The sequence below is a fragment of the Phoca vitulina genome, unplaced genomic scaffold (assembly GCF_004348235.1).
Source record: "Phoca vitulina isolate PV1807 unplaced genomic scaffold, GSC_HSeal_1.0 scaffold5, whole genome shotgun sequence".
NCBI classification, from domain to species: Eukaryota; Metazoa; Chordata; class Mammalia; order Carnivora; family Phocidae; genus Phoca; species Phoca vitulina.
The window spans coordinates 68,019,327-68,036,748 of record NW_022589708.1 but is presented as its reverse complement, the minus strand read 5'-3'; the positions used below and the strand labels follow the sequence as shown (position 1 = coordinate 68,036,748).

Below are 17,422 nucleotides of genomic sequence, written 5' to 3'. Positions count from 1 at the left end.
TACAAAACTATCATCATCGAAGACATCGTATAAATTCTGGGTACAATTTCAAATATCATACACACAACCATTCAACTCCTCCTTTCAAAATGTATATGTGTATCAGATCAACATGTTGTACACTTTAAATATCTTACAATTTTATTTGTCAAATATGCCTCAATAACGCTGGAAAAAAAATAGCTGATTTGCTAAGATGAAAAAAAAAAAAAAGACACAAAGAGAGAAGATACTCTTTATGGTGGCCTGAAACTAGGCAGACAGTTTCAGCATGGTGTAGCATCAGCCTGTGATTTATCTTGCACAAGGTAAAATAAACAATGCCTAAACTCTGCAAGAATACAAAACAGATGAAACACACATCCCGGAGAGATGTAAATGCCTTTTTAAGGACTGGCTGCTTCAGGTAAAAGAACATGTCAAATAACAGAAGTATTCAGAGCACTTTATCAAAACCCCTGTGAAATTCTGCTATGAATAAAGCCAGTCTGCATTCAGGACAAGTATTCAGCATCAGTATTTGTTTACCTCTAACTTATTGTTAAATAATAGAAAACCCTTCAGATAATCTGAGTTGGTCTAGCACTGGTTTCCTGAAAAACTAGTCCTGCATGAATAATAATTTTGATTATAAAATTTATTTTATTTGCTGCATGAACAGTGTGTCTTCCATTGGATTAGAGCCTCTTTTGAGGCAGAAACTATAATTTATTCTTCTAATCCACCTTAGGCCTAACAGGAAATTTCATACATGGTAGTTTCAGTAGGTTTTTCTTTCTTAACCGAACATACTTTTTTATATAGGTCCAATCAGTGATGGATTTTAAGTGGGTCGTAATAGACTTTGTACAGTCAGAATAACAGAATTATTCTCCCCCACTGAATATGACAGGCTAAGGACTGCATCTTATTTGCATCCCTAATGCCTAGCACAGGCCCTGGCTAGAGCGAATCCTCTCAGTAAATGTTTGCTAAAGAAACTTTAGAGCTTGGCAGACTCTAGGGACAATTTGGTCTGATGAAGAGAATTTTCGGATGAAGAGAATAAGTATCTGAGAGAACCACCTGTTAGAGGGAGCCACACATTAGTAGCAGTGGAGCTAGGACTTCTTCCTGCCAGTAATTTCTCTGCTCCTGCCTACCCAAGAAGAATTGTAGTGGGGCCTGGAAAATGAGAGCATAGCCCTGTTGCTAACACAGGCTATTCAAAAACGGCAGTTTCCTTCCCCTGTCCTTTTTCTCCATGGAAAGAGAAAACCCAGTACACATGATGAAGCCTGTCCACTCTGCGCTTTGAGCAAACTGGATTTCTGTGTTAAGATAAGCAAAGCAGTTTGAACTTTTTAGAAGAAATGTCACAACGATATCGCTGCCAGAACCTGTTAATTTCTACTGTTGTCTTCAGAATCCTTAAGAAGTGCTAATCCATTAGGAAGGGGAAATAGAAATCTCATTTTAAGAGTGAAACCTGAGGTTCTGATGGTAAAGTTAATAAGAAAAAAAAGAAGTCAAAACTCGTTCATCCAATGGTGTACTATGTAACAGGAACAAGGGGAGGTGCTGGGCACACAGAGGTGACCAGGCTGTGGTCCCTGCCCTTGCAGACCTCACAGTCCTGTGTGTGATATAAATATGACAAATAGGAGAAGAAGCAACTCACTTCCTGAGTGCATAAGGACAAAACCTCCCAGAGGAGAGAATATTTGAGCAAGCCTGTGAAGGACTAAGAGAAATTTGCTGCCTAGGCTAAAAGAATTACAGGCAAAGCAGACAGACATTAAATAGCATGCTTTAGTCTAGGAATTGCAAGTATGTGAGTGGGAATGTCTGCAGAGAAAGGCAGGGGCTAGATCACAAAGGACCAAAATGAATACATCAAGAGCAATCTCGGCGAGGGGGAGCTCCTGAAGGATCTTTGACAGAAGAGTAACATAATTACATCGCACGTTACAAACATAAGTGGTGGCGGGAGATGGAGAATGAGCTGAAGAACAATTAGGACACGTTTACGATAGTGTGGGTGAGAGATGGCAATGAGAAGAAGGGAGTCAGAGCAGATGAAGATTTTGGTCTTCGATGTGGAAGCTGCGGAGGATGGGGAAGAGAGGACAACTCCCAGATTTCAGGCTTTGTCATTGTGCCACCGAATACAGAAAACAGTCACTTAGGGAAGTTGGTAGAGAGCTGGTGTTAAATTTTAGGGCCTTTATGACATCCAGACCCACTTGGGAATGGTGGGCAGAGAGACGATATACACAGAAGATATACAGTAATTGAGCCAACCGTCCAGAGAGAATTCAAACCCTGGAAACTCCAGTGTGTAAGGCATGGGCCAATGAGGAGAAGCCAAGCTCGGAGAAGGTAAGAGGTCAACAGAACTAGCTGAAGGCTGAATCCAAGAAGCCATAGAATGAACATTATGGAAAGGAGGGAGTAATGGTTAACTGTGCCAAATATTTATGGAAAAGTAAGTGATATAATATACAACTTAAAATGTGCCTTTTAGATTTAGCAGTTAGCCAGGGCAGTTTTAGAGAAGCCTGAGGGAAGAGAGCTGAGGGGCCAGCGGACCCTGATAAAGTTAGGCCATGGACATAGACTGTTCTTTTAAGAAGTCTAGCTAAGAAAGAGAGATGTGGGGTATTTTGTGGAGAAAAGGAATAATCTATCATCACAGAATATTTTCTTTACATGTAGAAGCAATAAAATAATTTGTGGACAGACAGGTTCTTTTCTTCCAGGTTCCAGTTCAAATTAACACACATTTACTGAATTCCTGCTCAGCACAAGGCCACAAAGCACCCACGCTACACCACTGAATAAAATTCAATCCTTACTATGGAGCATCTAGAAGCTGGTAGAATGCATCAATCCCCAGCTAACCAGAACCAGAATGGGGCGGTGATCGGCATCAAATCGAGGGGTGCATAGACTGCTCTGAGCGCACAGGAGGAAGACCGAGAGAGAGAGCGCGCAGAAGGACAGGACCCAGGGGCCACGCCGAAGAAGCAGGAAAAGGCACAGCAGCGTGCTTGCTGGGAGGGCTGGGGATCTGTGAGCAGAACATGCGCCAGGAGGATCTGAGGGTGACAGGACGGTGGTCTGGGTGTGTCTGAGGGGACTCTTCCACTTCTACTGTAACAGAGGCCTGTCTGGGAGACACAGAAGGCCCTCTGCCTGTGGACAAAGCAACAAAACCCTTCCCGTCCTCACATTTTAGATTCTGATTTTACAGTTCAACTACCAGACTTAGACTGGTCCTGAGGTCTCCCGTGCTGATTTAACGGCCAGGTTCCTGTGATATTTCTAATATTCCTGCCAAAGCCACAAGAAGAGTAACAAGCAAAGGTACACATTCATCTCCAACATGCGATTCTGATTAAAGCCTGCAGCCTGAACTTCTCACCCTCCACTGAAGTATCAGGGGCTAATGGTATCTGGCCCTGTCTGCTAAGGAGTGTTCTGGGCATGGCGCTCAAAGGCCTTCAGAAACAAAGTCACCGGAGACTCGGGAGACTCCTCCTGACCCAGGGATCAAAGGCAAGGGGAGCGGAGCTTCTCCTCTGCAGACAGGGGCGCAGGGCCTGGGAAAGGTCTCCCTGCTGCCCGGGGAGTTTACAAAACAGACTGCAGAGCTGGATGGAGAGCTATGCGGGTCCGACAACTCTGGTATGTAACCCGGCAAGGGCGGGGCCTTTCAGAAATCACAGGCCATCCAGTGGGAGGGTTTATGGTGTCTGGGGGGAGAAAAGAGTGTAGTCAGAAGCCCACAAGTGGCTGTCCCTGAGCCACTACTGAGTCCGTGAAGGCTGTGCCTCCGCTCTGCTGAGCTTTTCACTCTAGCTGTTCTCCGATCAAGAGGTCACGCTACTGCGGAAAGGCTGACCTCTCTTCCAGACCAGAAACGCATGGGCAACTGTGCCTGGATATTAGCTGGCGTGTGGGAGGAAAACAGTTAAGCACAGACAGAGATCTAGCTACAGGAAGAAAATGAAGTATGTGTACATGTGTGTGGAACGGTGGGATTTGTAAAATATATTTTTTTAATTGAGATATAACTGACATGTAACATTGTGTTCGTTTTAGGTGTGTGACCTAATGATTTGATGTCTGTGTATATTGCAAAATGATCACCAGGATAAGTCTAGTCAACATCCACAGCCACACATAATTACTTTGTTTATCTCATAATGAGAACGTTTTAGGATTTAGTCTCTTAGTAACTTTCAAATATACAATACAGTATCGTTGATTCTGGTCACCAGGTTGCACACTACATCCCCAGAAAAATAATTTTAAATAAGCTATAGGTTCTATTGATCAAGGTTTCAAGGAAGAGTGTGAGACCCACTGAAAAATCAATAAGCTTCAATGGCCACAGTGGCCCAAGAGTAAAGAACTTAAAAAAAAAAAGTGCAGGTTTTCTTGGACTTCCTTAGTTTGCAGGATTTCAGACACATTTTAAATTCACATACACCTGCACTGGAAAAACCAGATGGGGTGTCCTTAGCCTTTAAGTGTTTACAACGACTGCCTCTAATCCAGATAATTTCTCTAGTGAGAACTGGTCCAAGTTGAAGCAAGGGTCACAACCAGCGATTTCTCTGAGAGGTTCAAAGGTGAAAAGCAGAACACAAACAGGCCGGGGTAACTGGAAGGTTGGAGTGCTCACTCCGGGCCCTGGGGTTGTCTCTGGGCTCCTTCCCTGCCTGCCTCCTGGATATGGACTCTTACTGTCCAGTCGTGGTCCTCTTCTGCTCTCCCTGCTGTCCCTGGGTGACCTCACACCCTCTCAGGACCTTCCTACCCGTATGTGTGGATGACTCTGTATCTCTGTCTCCAGCTGAGGTCCCTGGCCAGACCTGCACACCCACCTCATATTGGACATCTCCTCCGGGTCCCAGTCCTCCAGGCACCTCAGCTCAACACACCTTCCCCTGCTCAGACCCAGGCCAGACTCCATAGCTGCCCCCTGCCTCAGAAAGGGGCATCACCACCCCCAGCTGCTCAAACCAAGGGGAGTCTGGTCACCCTTACTTCTGAACTACAACAATACTAGTAACACCTCTTATTCTTAGGGCCTTGTGAAGATGAAATGAGACCAATGTAAAGAGCTTAGTATGCTACTAAGCAATGGTAGTAAGCACTCACTAAATGTTAGCCATTGTCATCTATTATTTATCTGGCAAAGGAAGGCACTTTTAAAAACATTAGTGTTTTTAATAATGCAGTAATTAAAAATATAAACTCTCCCCTCAAATTGCTGTCCTATTTTGTAGTTTCTTGTGTATTCTTCCTGAAAGTTTATACATATAGAAGTCATTTTGAGTAGCTGGTTGGGAAAGGTTACATAAAAGGCCATTTTAAAATACAAGGACCATATATATTTTTTCGTGTGTGTGTGTGTGTGTGTGTAAAATCCCCTATCTCTGACTCTGCCATGTCTGTACCTGTCTATATCCTGGGTTCATAGTAGAGGTGGGGGTAAGGATAAAGATGTCTTTCCTGCACATTAACTTAGTTTAAAAAAAAAAAAGCTAAAAGTTCAAAAGAGACATATCAAAATTTCATGTGTTCTTGTCTGGGTAATCCCTACTGGCCTTTTAGGGTCATTTTTCCAAGAAGCCCTCTCTGAAACCCCTTCCCCTGCATCTGTACTTCTAGTGATCATATCATTTGTTCAAGTAAATCATAATTTACTCATTTCTCAACCCTGGCACAACTGGCATTTGAGGCCAGACAATTCTTGGCTGTGGGGGCTACCCTGCATATTGTAGGAGGCTTGGCGGCATCCCTGACCTCCATCCACTAGATGCTGGTAGCATGGCCCAGTTGTGATGAGCAAAAATATGTCCCCGGATGTTGAGAGGGGAACAAAAGGCTCCTCCCCTTCCAGGTTGAGACCACTTCATTAGCCTGAGACCTCGGGTGAGGATTCTGGCTTATTGGTCTCTGTAGCAAAGAGGCCTGAAGAGACAGCCTTGGTGAACCTAGCTGAAGGAGCAAATGAGAAGGGCCTGCTACTCTCCTGAGAGTAAACCAGATCTAATCTCTTCACAAAAGAACCAATGTGCTTTCAACTCTTACTTTAATTATTATTATTTTTAAATATGGAGTTCCATGAAGAATAAGGTAGAAATACAACCATAATTTCTATTCTTGGGATTTATAAGTCAAACGCAGGAATTCACAGGGCAACAGAGACATCTTTGGAAAAATTAACCTCAAAAAAAGAAATGGAAAGCACTCCAAATTGCATTTCACAAGAAGACCTAAGCTTTCTATGGAAACTCCAGAAGCAGCATGTCTGACTTTGAATCTTAGCAACGCCATTCACTAGCTGTAAGTGGGCCAATTATTTTAAACCTCTGTTCCTCAGTTTCCTTGTCTGTAAAATGGGAATCACATTAGGTTAGAGCCTATTTTATAAGGTTGTTATGAGAAGTAAATAACTAAATATTTGTAGAATCCTTAGAGTGGTACTCAGTAGATAACAAGCACTTTGTGTTTTTTTAAAAAATAAAATCACTGCTTTTTTTTATAGCTCAGAATTTTAAAGTTGGAAGTGACAATGATTATTATGTAACCCCCTATACCTTTCCCTCAATGATGTGTCTAAGGTTTTAGCCCAGTTGTCATATATCATTCTATGACATAACATAATATATAATACTGTACATTTTATGTGATAAATATTCTAAAAGAGAAAATACCTAAAATATATATCAATATTCATAAAGACTACCATTATTTATTATTATTGTTATTTAACATACTCAAAGATGTGCGTTTGTGTGTAGAGGTAAATCATAAATATCATTTTTGTCAGCACTCTCCTCCACCAGCTCCCCTGACCCAGATGAAAACCATGGTCATTAATTATCCTTTTAAATACAAAGGGCAATGATAGATGCACTCTAGAATCCTAATCAATTCCATATCTCCCTGAAATGGTACTGAACAAGGTAATGCCCTACTTTTTAACACAATACAATTAACTAGTAGTTATTAACAACATAAGTTATGTGGATGGTTTATTGGCCTAATATTAAATTAGAAATTCACAGATCACCTTGAACATCAAGGCCCTATACTATCAATCTGAGCGAATATCGCAAATCAAAATGCGAATAGAACATATTACCTATCCTTAAAAAAATCTCATTTAGGGGCTTTGACTTGCTGCAATTTGCTTGAAAGGTGACAAACTTTGCAAGCTATTTTGACACCTTGGCTATTCCTATGTTCTGATACAGTTAACAGTTTCAATTAGCTCATCTAGGTACTTAGATTTGCAATTAGCTTTTCATTACTCACAGGAGAAAATATTTTTCAATTAAGAATTCTGTCAAAGAACATCAAAACAAAATTATAATTGAGGTCGCTAAAATAAGCAACTGCACGACTCTGACTTGCAATTACAAATGTTTGCAGAGCACCTACCATGTGCTGGCGCTGTCAGAGTTGCAGAAGCAATGGTAAGACCTGGTTGCCAGTCTGGAAGTTCACACCTTCAGCAAAAACAGCAAGCCTGTCTAGTGTTCAAGATCTAAAAACAGGGGGTACACCTCTACGTATTCCAGACCAGGCGTGGGTCTTCCTTGTCATCAACATCCTCAGTACGCTACATTTTTCCAGCCAATCAAAAAGTTAACGCTGCGGGGCGCCTGGGTGGCTCAGTCGTTAAGCGTCTGCCGTCGGCTCAGGTCATGATCTCAGGGTCCTGGGATCGAGCCCCGCATCGGGCTCCCTGCTCTGCGGGGAGCCTGCTTCTCCCTCTCCCACTCCCCCTGCTTGCGTTCCCTCTCTCGCTGTGTCTCTCTCTGTCAAATAAATAAATAAAATCTTAAAAAAAAAAAAAGTTAATGCTGCTCCGCAACCCACTACATGTAATTAGGACCTAGGACACTAACTGTCTACGTAGGTGAGACACTTCCACAAAACAAAGGTGAATGAAATTCTTGTCGTGGGTAACATTTATAGAAGGCGTTCAGCCCTCTTGTCTTCATTTGTCTACCTGGCAGAAGCTATCTGCCCTCTGGCTATGGTTCCCTTTATGATTCTGCATTAGCTCAGCACTTCAAATATGCATGAGAAATGCGGAGCCCACAAAGCTTCAAAATAAAACAGGAGACCAACTCTATCACTGCATCTGCAATGTACCCACAAGAAAAGGAATAAAATCCCAACCCCTTGCTGCTCTCCAGGCATCAATCATTATATACCATGTGAGTGGGTGAGTGTCCCATTAACCACTCATCGATCTCAAAGTTTTATAAGTGCGGTCATTCCCCTCAGGCTGGAGGTCTTCCTTCTGCTTTCTTTCCACTGTTTGCTACATGGGACATCAGTGCCCTGGTGGGACTTGTAATGGAGGGAAAGAAACTGCATACGGGTCCCCTTAGCCAAGCCACCTCCATCTCTGCCTCCGTACCGTGCCTGCTTCCTTTGATCCACCCTGCTGTGACTACTCCTTTGGCCTCTGTTTCACCCACCCCTCCTACGCCCCAAGAATCTCAGCGCCCACACTTCCAGCCAGACACTTTTCTTACTTAATGTTTTTGGAGACACAGCTAATCATAAGAATTATTCCAATTATAACAACCTCCTGCCCCTTTCCCCATTCTTACAGGAGCTGGGCCCCTGTGAAGAACACTGTGCTATATGACATCACCACACTTATACATGTTTATGCAGCCATACCTTTCGGGGTAGGTCTGCATGGATCCTGCTGTGGGCTGTATCAGAGAGGGGGCACAAGCTCTGCAAAAGAAGGCTTCCTGATTTTTCTGGCTGACACTAATAGTATTACTCAGAACTTTATATCTCTAAATGATTTCACATTCATTGTACTGGGTCATCTCTATAACATGTCTGAAAGGCTTTTTTTTTTTTTTTTAAAGAGTAGACTTTGGGGCGGCACCTGGGTGGCTCAGTCAGTTAAGCGTCTGCCTTGGGCTCAGGTCATGATCCCAAGGTCCTGGGATCGAGCGCCAAGTCGGGCTCCCTGCTCAGGAGGGAGTCCTCTTGTCCCTTTCCCTCTGCCTTTACCCCTGCTCATGCTCTCTCCCTCTCTCTCTTAAAAAAAAAAAAAAAAAAAAATCTTCAAAAAAAGAGTAGACTTTGATGGAAAAGTCCGGAATTTAGTCAAGGCGCTCAGATCACAAACAGCAGTGGATAGATAAGGATTTACCACCCACATGTATGAGATTCAAAGCTTGTCAGCCATGTCACCAGTGAACATAACTGCACAGAGACAGTGTTTGCCTCTGCAATCCTGACTTGAAAATATGTACTATAATTTTTATTCTTGGTTTACAATGTAATCCTTTATTTATATTTAGAAATAAAATTTTAGAACTCTATGATGAAGCTACTAGGAACTAATGAGTGAATTTAGAAAGATTGTAGGATACAAGGACAACATATAAAAAAATTTACATACTATTAATGAGCAACTGGAAATTGAAATGATAAAAAAATCTGTACTATCTGCAATAGCACCACAAAACATGAAATTCTTAAGTACTTTTGAGGATGTGTAGTATCCATATGCTGAAAACTACGAGTCAGGTTTTGAAAAAAAAAAAATCAAAGGAGACCTAAATAAAAAGAAACATACACTGTATTTATGAATCACAAGATTCAGTACTGTTAAGCTGTCAATTCTCCCCAAACTGATCTATGGATTCAACATAATCCAAATCAATACTCCAGAGCATTTTTAAAATAGGTATCAACAAGTTGTTTCTAAAATTTATATGAAAAGGCAGAGGAACTAGAATAGCCAAAACAATTCTGGAAAAAAAGAACAAAGTTGGAGGACATGTACTATTTGATTCCAAGACATACATAAAGCTAAGTAATCATGTGTCATGTTGATGTAAGATTAGACATACAGATAAATGGAACAGAATAGACAGTCCAGAAATAGACTTTTACATACATGGTCAATTGATTTACAATACAGGTGCAACAGCAATTCAATGAAGAAAGTTAACCTTTTCAACATGGTGCCAAACCAATGGGATGTTGATGTGCAAAGAATGAATCTTGACCCATACTTTGTACCTTGTAAAAAATTAACTTTAGGCGGACCATTGAATAAATATAAAACGTAAGTCTGAAATTTCTAGAAGAAAATAAAGGAGAAAATGCTCCTGCTCCTGCTTGGGGTGTATCCCAGACATCCTGAAAACACTGCTTTTCCAATTCATTACCTTTAAAGAGTCACAATCAAACTATCCGTTCCTCTCATAAATGCTTGCATTTTAAATGGCATTTTGTGCTTACTTGTTTTCTAGCCCAAATAGCCTATTCCTATAATTTGTGATTTTAAGAGTTCTTTGCACTTACCCACTTGAGCAAACCCACAGTACCATTTTCCTTAAATATTCAGATATCACTTCTTAATGCAAATCTATCTTCTCTTCATATAGGAACCACAGGATGAATACAAAAATATGTATGTCTGGAGATTCAGGAAGACTAAGATTATTCGCATACTATCCTAACATACACTTATCTCTCCTATCTTGACAAAAGTTTTGCTCATCATTACTTTCCAATTAAACTACCATCCTTCTATGTCAATGCAGAATGTGCTAGAGAGAACACTGGATTGCAAATTTTAAGTAGTGCATCTTTTTAAAGATTTTTTTATTTTTAAGGAATCTCTACATCCATTGTGGGGTTCGAACTCACACTCCCGAAATCAAGAGTTGCATGCTCCACTGACTGAGTTAGCCAGGTGCCCCGAAGTACTGCATTTTAAGGTCAGTTCAGCCTATAACTAGCTGTGTGGCCATGGAAAAATGACTCACCTCCTGTAAATAATATTTGTCTCCAACCCTGACCTCTCTCCAGGGCTTTAGTTAGGAAACTTCAAATTCCTACAGACACATACATCCTCTCATGCAGCATTTAATTGTTCCTGGATATTGGTTACATTGGCATCTTTTCCTATCACTCAAATTATAATTGTTAGTTATTTGTTCATGTATTCATGCTTTATTTCTTCAACTCGATTTCTCCAACCAGATTATAAATTCTTTGAGGAGAAGGAAGTACTCATACACATCTTTGTTTCCGTCCAGCATCTATCACATAGCAAAGGCTTAAATATTCTAGGTTGCTAATATAATTACTTGAGCTTACATACTCTAGTTTGCTGATATAATCACTTGCCTTTGCAAAAAATACAGCCAAGTTTGACATACTCATGGAGTTGTTCAGGGCCTTCTCTGGCCACTCATGCTGTGGCCTCCCCTGCTGCCTCCTTCCACTAACCCACCCCTGACCCCAATCACCAAAGTCTATGGCTTCATTTTAATATAGTTTGTTCATAGCACTGAACACTCTCTGAGATAACTTTTCCCTCTCCTTCTCTTTTTCTCTCACTAACTCTCTCTTTTTCCTCAATCTATTTTCTGAAGACTCCAACTAGGATTTAAGCTCCGTAAAATCAGGGTCCAATCATGCTCACTGTGGTACTCAGAACCTGGACCCAGGCCTGGCACATTGTAGGCACTCAATAAATACTTACGGAGCTGTTGAACTTGCCCCTCAATACAATGATACCTATTGGAAACTGCACAATCGAAAGTAACGAAATCACACATTTTACCTGTAAAGAGGTTCTACAAGGTCCTTTTCAAGAAAATCATGATCATTCTTGACAGCCACAATGTTGATGGGAAATTGGGAATCTGAAAAGGAGAGAGAAACAGAAGTTTTTGCATCTTGTTTTTATCTGAATGGGCACCAATATCTTTTGACCACCACATTTCAGTACACATGACCGATCTTGGCAGTTACTCCCCCATTGATGGATATGTTGGTAATGTTTAAGATAGTAGGCAGTTTTATTTTTATCAAATAAATGCTTTTAAGGATACAAAGGAAGTGTGAAATATGAGAATAACCAAGTGCTTGCCCTTGGATAGGATCGAATACTATGTGCCTGTATTGTTGTAGTTCATTATAATTGCAGACATTTGCCTATATGAAGAGCTTTTTTACTGTCACCATCCACCTAATGTCACTGACTTTTATCTTGATCAGTTCATGAAATACTTAGTTTGGCAGATTTTGTTTTCTTCAGAAAGGAAATTTCCCAAAATACCCAAAGCTCAATGGCCTCGAATGTGTCCTTTTGTAGCAAAATCTTGAGTCACTTTAGACTATCAGCAAAATACTCAAACAACTGATTCCATCCAAAGAGAATAGATTCCAACATCATGACTTTTCTCCCACAGACTCTTCATGCCAACTTTGGAGGTCAAGGGCAATCCTCAAGATGCAGTGTTAATTTTAGGTACCTTATTCACAGAGGGAAAAATTTAGAAATCATTCTCATAGAGGCCACAGTCGAATCTAACAGACAATGTCAATTCATTATCACCATCCTGCCATCCTTTCTCTTTCTCATTTTATATTTTGCATTGCCTCTGCCTTGCCAGTCATAATCAGTCTCAAGGTATCTAAACCTTAATGTGAGTTGGAAACAGAAACAATCTCTTCTGGTGATAAAAGCAATGTGAGTGCATTCCAGATGGTGCCAGAATGAGGGCTGTCTTGTTCTGCTAGAGAGGGAGTGTGTGTAATAATGAAAAACAGAGACAGCCGAAGCCCAGCTGCCTTGGCTTTGAGTCTTGGCACTGCTAATCTCTAGCTGTACAACTGAGGGCAACTTAGCTAACGTCTTTTGGGCCTGTGTTTCCCCATCTGTAGAATGGGGATGATGAGAATTATAATATTTACCTTGCGGTATTGAGAATATTAGATGAATAGCATAGCTAAAGTACTTTCAACAGAACCTGGCACATCATATGCTCTATACTATTTGCTATTTCTTATTATATTTAGTCCATGCATATGGCTTCAACACAATTTGACAGGCACCTTTTACTAACAGCAGATTTTTTTTTTCTTTAGGAAGAAATTTCCAAAAATAACCCAAGCTCAATGGCCTCAAATGTTTTCTTTTATAGCAAAATTTTGAGTCACTCTAGAGTATCAGCAAAATATTCAAACGATTGATACTATCTAGAGAGAAGACATTTACTTTACTTCTTAGCCATCTGTAGACAGGTCAGTTTAAATTGCATATTATTGTGAGTTTACAAAGAGAGTTCACATTATAGGAGAAAAGCCACTGCCTTATGGCTCACAAGACTGATTTTAATTCTGATTCCTCCACCTTTTAATGTTGGAAGTCATGTAACCTCTTTGGACCTCTCCCTCATAATCAGGAAATTGGTGGTGGGGCATGGGAGTAGGGTTGCTTAGACAAAAATTATAAAACCCTCCTTGCCTACAAGGCTATGGTTTATAAAAAACTTGTATCAGAGATTCCAGACTTCAAAGCATATTCCGAGATATGCTTTCCTTCATCCTCAGGGAATTTAAGTTAGAGAAGTAGAATAAGTGTTTTGTTTTTTAAAATATAAAACTGAGCTTCCAGGTGAGTGAGTGAGATTCCCCAGGAACTACAGGTGAATTTTGTTGATTCTTTCTATCCTACATATATTTTATGCCATCAGGAAGAGAACTCGATGCTGCTTCGTGTGCTAGATATCCTTTTTTAGTCCTACAGATCCATTCTCCACTTTTCTATACCCTGCCTTGTGCCCCGAGGATCACCCATGTGGATGGCATTCAAGGGGATTCATGTCCTTTGGCTTCCTTTCGTGTTAGGCCAATGGGAATCCCTCGCTGAAGATGGAGGGAGGAAGGAGTGCGAGGTCAGGGCATTTACCCTCCTCGTTCTCCCCCACCGCCAGCTGTGTCCTCTGCTCGAAGGATTCTCTCTCCCTCTGCCCATCCCTTTGGGCCTACGGCAGTCGTAGCTCTGCTGCTATGAGCTCTGGGCCCCTGAACTGTTCTTCATGGTTTCTCATATCCTGTCCACACCTTTGTAATAAACATTTTTAGAAATAAATCCTCGGATTATCTTGAGTGTGCTGTCTGCTTACTGTTGGGATCCTGATTCACTATAGATAAGGACTATCCAAGAAGGAGGCAGAATTGATTATAACTTGGGACAGCATAGTACAGCATAGGGAATACAGTGAATAATATGATAATAACATTATATGGTGATGCTGGGGACTACACTTAGTGTGGCGAGCCCCTGGCGATGGACAGAATTGTCGAATCACTATGGTGTACACCCGAAACCGATGTAACACTGTATGTCAATTACACTTCCATAATAATCGCAATCATGAAAGCTGCCGATGGTAGAAGGCTGGAAGGAAGAGGCAGAGTTGGGATTGGTGGTGAAGAGAGGAGAAGCAGAAAGCAAAGAAGTGAGAAGCAGGATTGAGCAGAAAGTCAGGTAGGCCTGGGCAGCAATACTCATGTCTAAATCAGTGTAAGCCCTGGGATTGCAAAGGCTGAGGGAAAGAGACAGCAAAGAAAAATGGTTGAGAAGAGACCTGGAAGTCAAAATACACCATAGGATATGTGAGGTTCATTTTGAATTAATGCTCTTTATAAAGAGTGAAGGGAAGGCCAACTTACCCTCATACAACTGAGCGTATTGTGGGAACCCAGCAGCACGGAGCCAGTCACATGCTTCCTTTGCCTCAATTTCTGAAAAATACAAGAAAGGGAAATGCATGAGTCCAATGGGCACACACCAGCACTCTACCTTAATCAAGGAGAAACTGGTGAGCATTGTACAAGTTATTACAAAGCAAAATTGTTCTCAGGTAAGTCTGCAAAAGTCGGCCTACCAGAAATGGGGGTAAAATGAGCAGGTATCACAAAGGTACTTAGGTGTCTATTAAGATTATCTTCAACGTCGATCCACAAGTATTTGGATAATAACAAAACCACAGAACACAAAGGCTGGGTTTCAGGCAGGGAAAAATGTCTTATTTATATACCAGGGAACCAGGGGGCTACAGAGAAGGAGGAAATACTTCCTTATGATCCTTTTTTTTTTTTTTTTTTTAATGAATTTCTTTTTAGCTTTCAAAGATAAGGCTAAGAATACTTATCCAACATTCTTTTATTCTTTCACTCTTGGGATAATGAAAGAAAGAATACAACTGGATGGTCTATGAAAATCTATTTTCTCACGAAGGAAGGTATTACAAAAATCCAATGTATTGTTATCTCTCTAATTTTTCTAATGGCTTTAATTCCCAATGCCTTCTAACAAGATGTTCATTCATCAAGCACATTAGAATGGCTTCAAGCTGCAGAGTACAGCGTGGAAAAGCAGAGCTGGTTATCTGGAACTGAGGCGAGTTTGATGGGGCTGCTAGAATCTGTGAGGGCCGAACCCAAAAGGTCGATATGTCCTTTGGGTGACCATTTCGGTGTGGATGTACCAACAACACACGGGACCACCTGCCTGGAGAAGCTGTGGAGTGAGATGGGAGGAGTCTACAGTATGTGAACCAGGTCACTTTTTGACCTTGTGAATCCTGGATCATTTCCCAACCACAACTCTCTTAGATAAATATGAATGCAAGGGGAAAAAAGTTCATCTGTCAAAAGTCCAGTTTCTCCAAACAAAATTAAACAGCCTATTATAATGGGTTTCTACTCAATCCCCTTCCTCTTCGTTGGGATGGAGCCCGCTCAGATCACTGTATTTCCATTTACTCGGACGTTCATTTCTCCCCATAGCAAAAACCGAGAGTACAGGGTGTTCTTGGGACAACTGCAAAAATAACGACCCAGTCTAACACGGGCTGTGGACCTGAGCCTGTTTACCTACGTTGAAAGCACGACGTCCGTGCATTGAATTCAGGGAAACAGTGTCTGTGCAAAATAATGTTTAATGTGACAGAGCTATCTGCTATGTGTTAGGGAAACAGACCAAAGGCCAGATCTTGCACAGGCCCCAAAGGGGAGAGCAAACACTTTCAGCCCCGTCTCACTGAGCCGGCTGGACATGGATTGAGATTTGTCATTGAATTCAGGGAAGCAGAGCCTGTGCTGGTCCCTTTCCCAGAGCGTCTTCTTCCTCTGGCAACCCCTAATCCACTGTCATTCCTGTGATCGACAATTTGTAAATCTTGAGTTTTTTGTCTGGCATGAGGGTTTTTTACATAATTGGTACCAGCACAGACCTAATACGTACTCATGCCTGCCATGTAGGCATCATTCAGAAATACCCGGGGCACCAAGCTGGAAAGAAAAGCTCTGGAAAGCATGTCCCTTAGGAAGGGGTGTCTCTGAGATCCACAAGTGCAGTTGAAAACGGACTGTACCGTATTGGCTAATGTGGGCCGTCCCTGTGAGGGTACGAAGGACAATTACTGTATGGTCTAAGAGTCCTATTTAGTACTCCTTTGAGAGTCCTTATACGAAGGCTTCCACTTTGCAAATCACACACGTATTTCAGGGGAAGTAGGAAATGCACATTCTGACCTTAACATGTGGAAAATGTGGCGAGTTTCTACTGAGTCATAGACAGACTGTTGCCTTCTAAATTTTCAAGCTTCAGATTTGCTTTCTCTTTCAGTATAATGCAGCGGTTAGTAAGGAGGAAATACCTAATTTCTGGGTATTCTCCAAACTTAATTATGAGCCAGCAAGTCTTTTTTTTTTTTTTTTTTTTTAAAGGTTTTCTTTATTTATTTGAGAAAGAGAGAGAGAGTTCAAGCAGGGGGAATGGCAGAGGGAGAGGCTGTGTCAGACTCCGCACTCGGCACTGAGTCTGCTTGAAATTCTCTCTCTCTCTGTGCCCCCCCTTTGTGCATGCCTGCACTCTCTCTCTCAAATAAATAAATAAAATCTTAAAAAAATAAAAAAATAAAAGCTTTTCTAGATAACTTCATTTTATTTTTTCACAAGAGCAACAAAGATAATGAACTGAAATTCTATGCACATGTAAACATGAATAATCAAATCTTAACCAGAATCCAGCTAAATCAAATGTCAAATAAGCTGATTTTTAAAATGGGTAGGCATTTAGCTTTTAAGTCTCAGAGTCAAATAATACAACAAAAACTGCAATTAGTAAATAATAAAGGAGAAGAAACCACATCCTAGCCGTGGGGGATGGTTCCTCGACATCACTCTCCCACATTCAACTCGCTATTCTATTTCTGAAAGTCTCTCAAATATTCCCCGTGCTCTAGCTGTGGGCCCAGCATCTTGATATCTCAATCTCAGGGCAAAATCAACTCTTGTTTACCACCTACTGACAAAGCAATCAAACAAAGTAATCACACATACCTAACAGCTCTCAAATTTGACTTTGATCATCACGTTGAGTTGGAGGGAAAAAAAGAGCCTTACAGTTTCTACTGAGTGAGTCCCCACAGCCCCAACTAACACCCATCAAACAAATGCTACTGTTTTCCCCACAGCATATTACACTTGGAATGGCCAAAATGCCCGCAGAATTTAAAAGGAATCATTATTGCCAGTGTCATCATTTCACCAAGATCCATCC

The 17,422-nt window shown here is 41.3% G+C and overlaps 1 protein-coding gene across 3 annotated transcripts in view; it reads right to left on the bottom strand.

The window, feature by feature from the left end:
* Positions 1-17,422, bottom strand: part of STARD13 (StAR related lipid transfer domain containing 13) — a 226,214-nt gene that overhangs the window by 44,685 nt on the left and 164,107 nt on the right. For all 3 annotated transcript variants that reach the window (XM_032403211.1, XM_032403210.1, XM_032403212.1), the window contains exons 2-3: positions 14,527-14,598; positions 11,627-11,708 (exon numbers count right to left, since the gene is read on the bottom strand). In XM_032403211.1, coding sequence (XP_032259102.1) covers positions 11,627-11,708; positions 14,527-14,598 — 154 coding nt within the window. The remainder of the gene's footprint in view (positions 1-11,626; positions 11,709-14,526; positions 14,599-17,422) is intronic.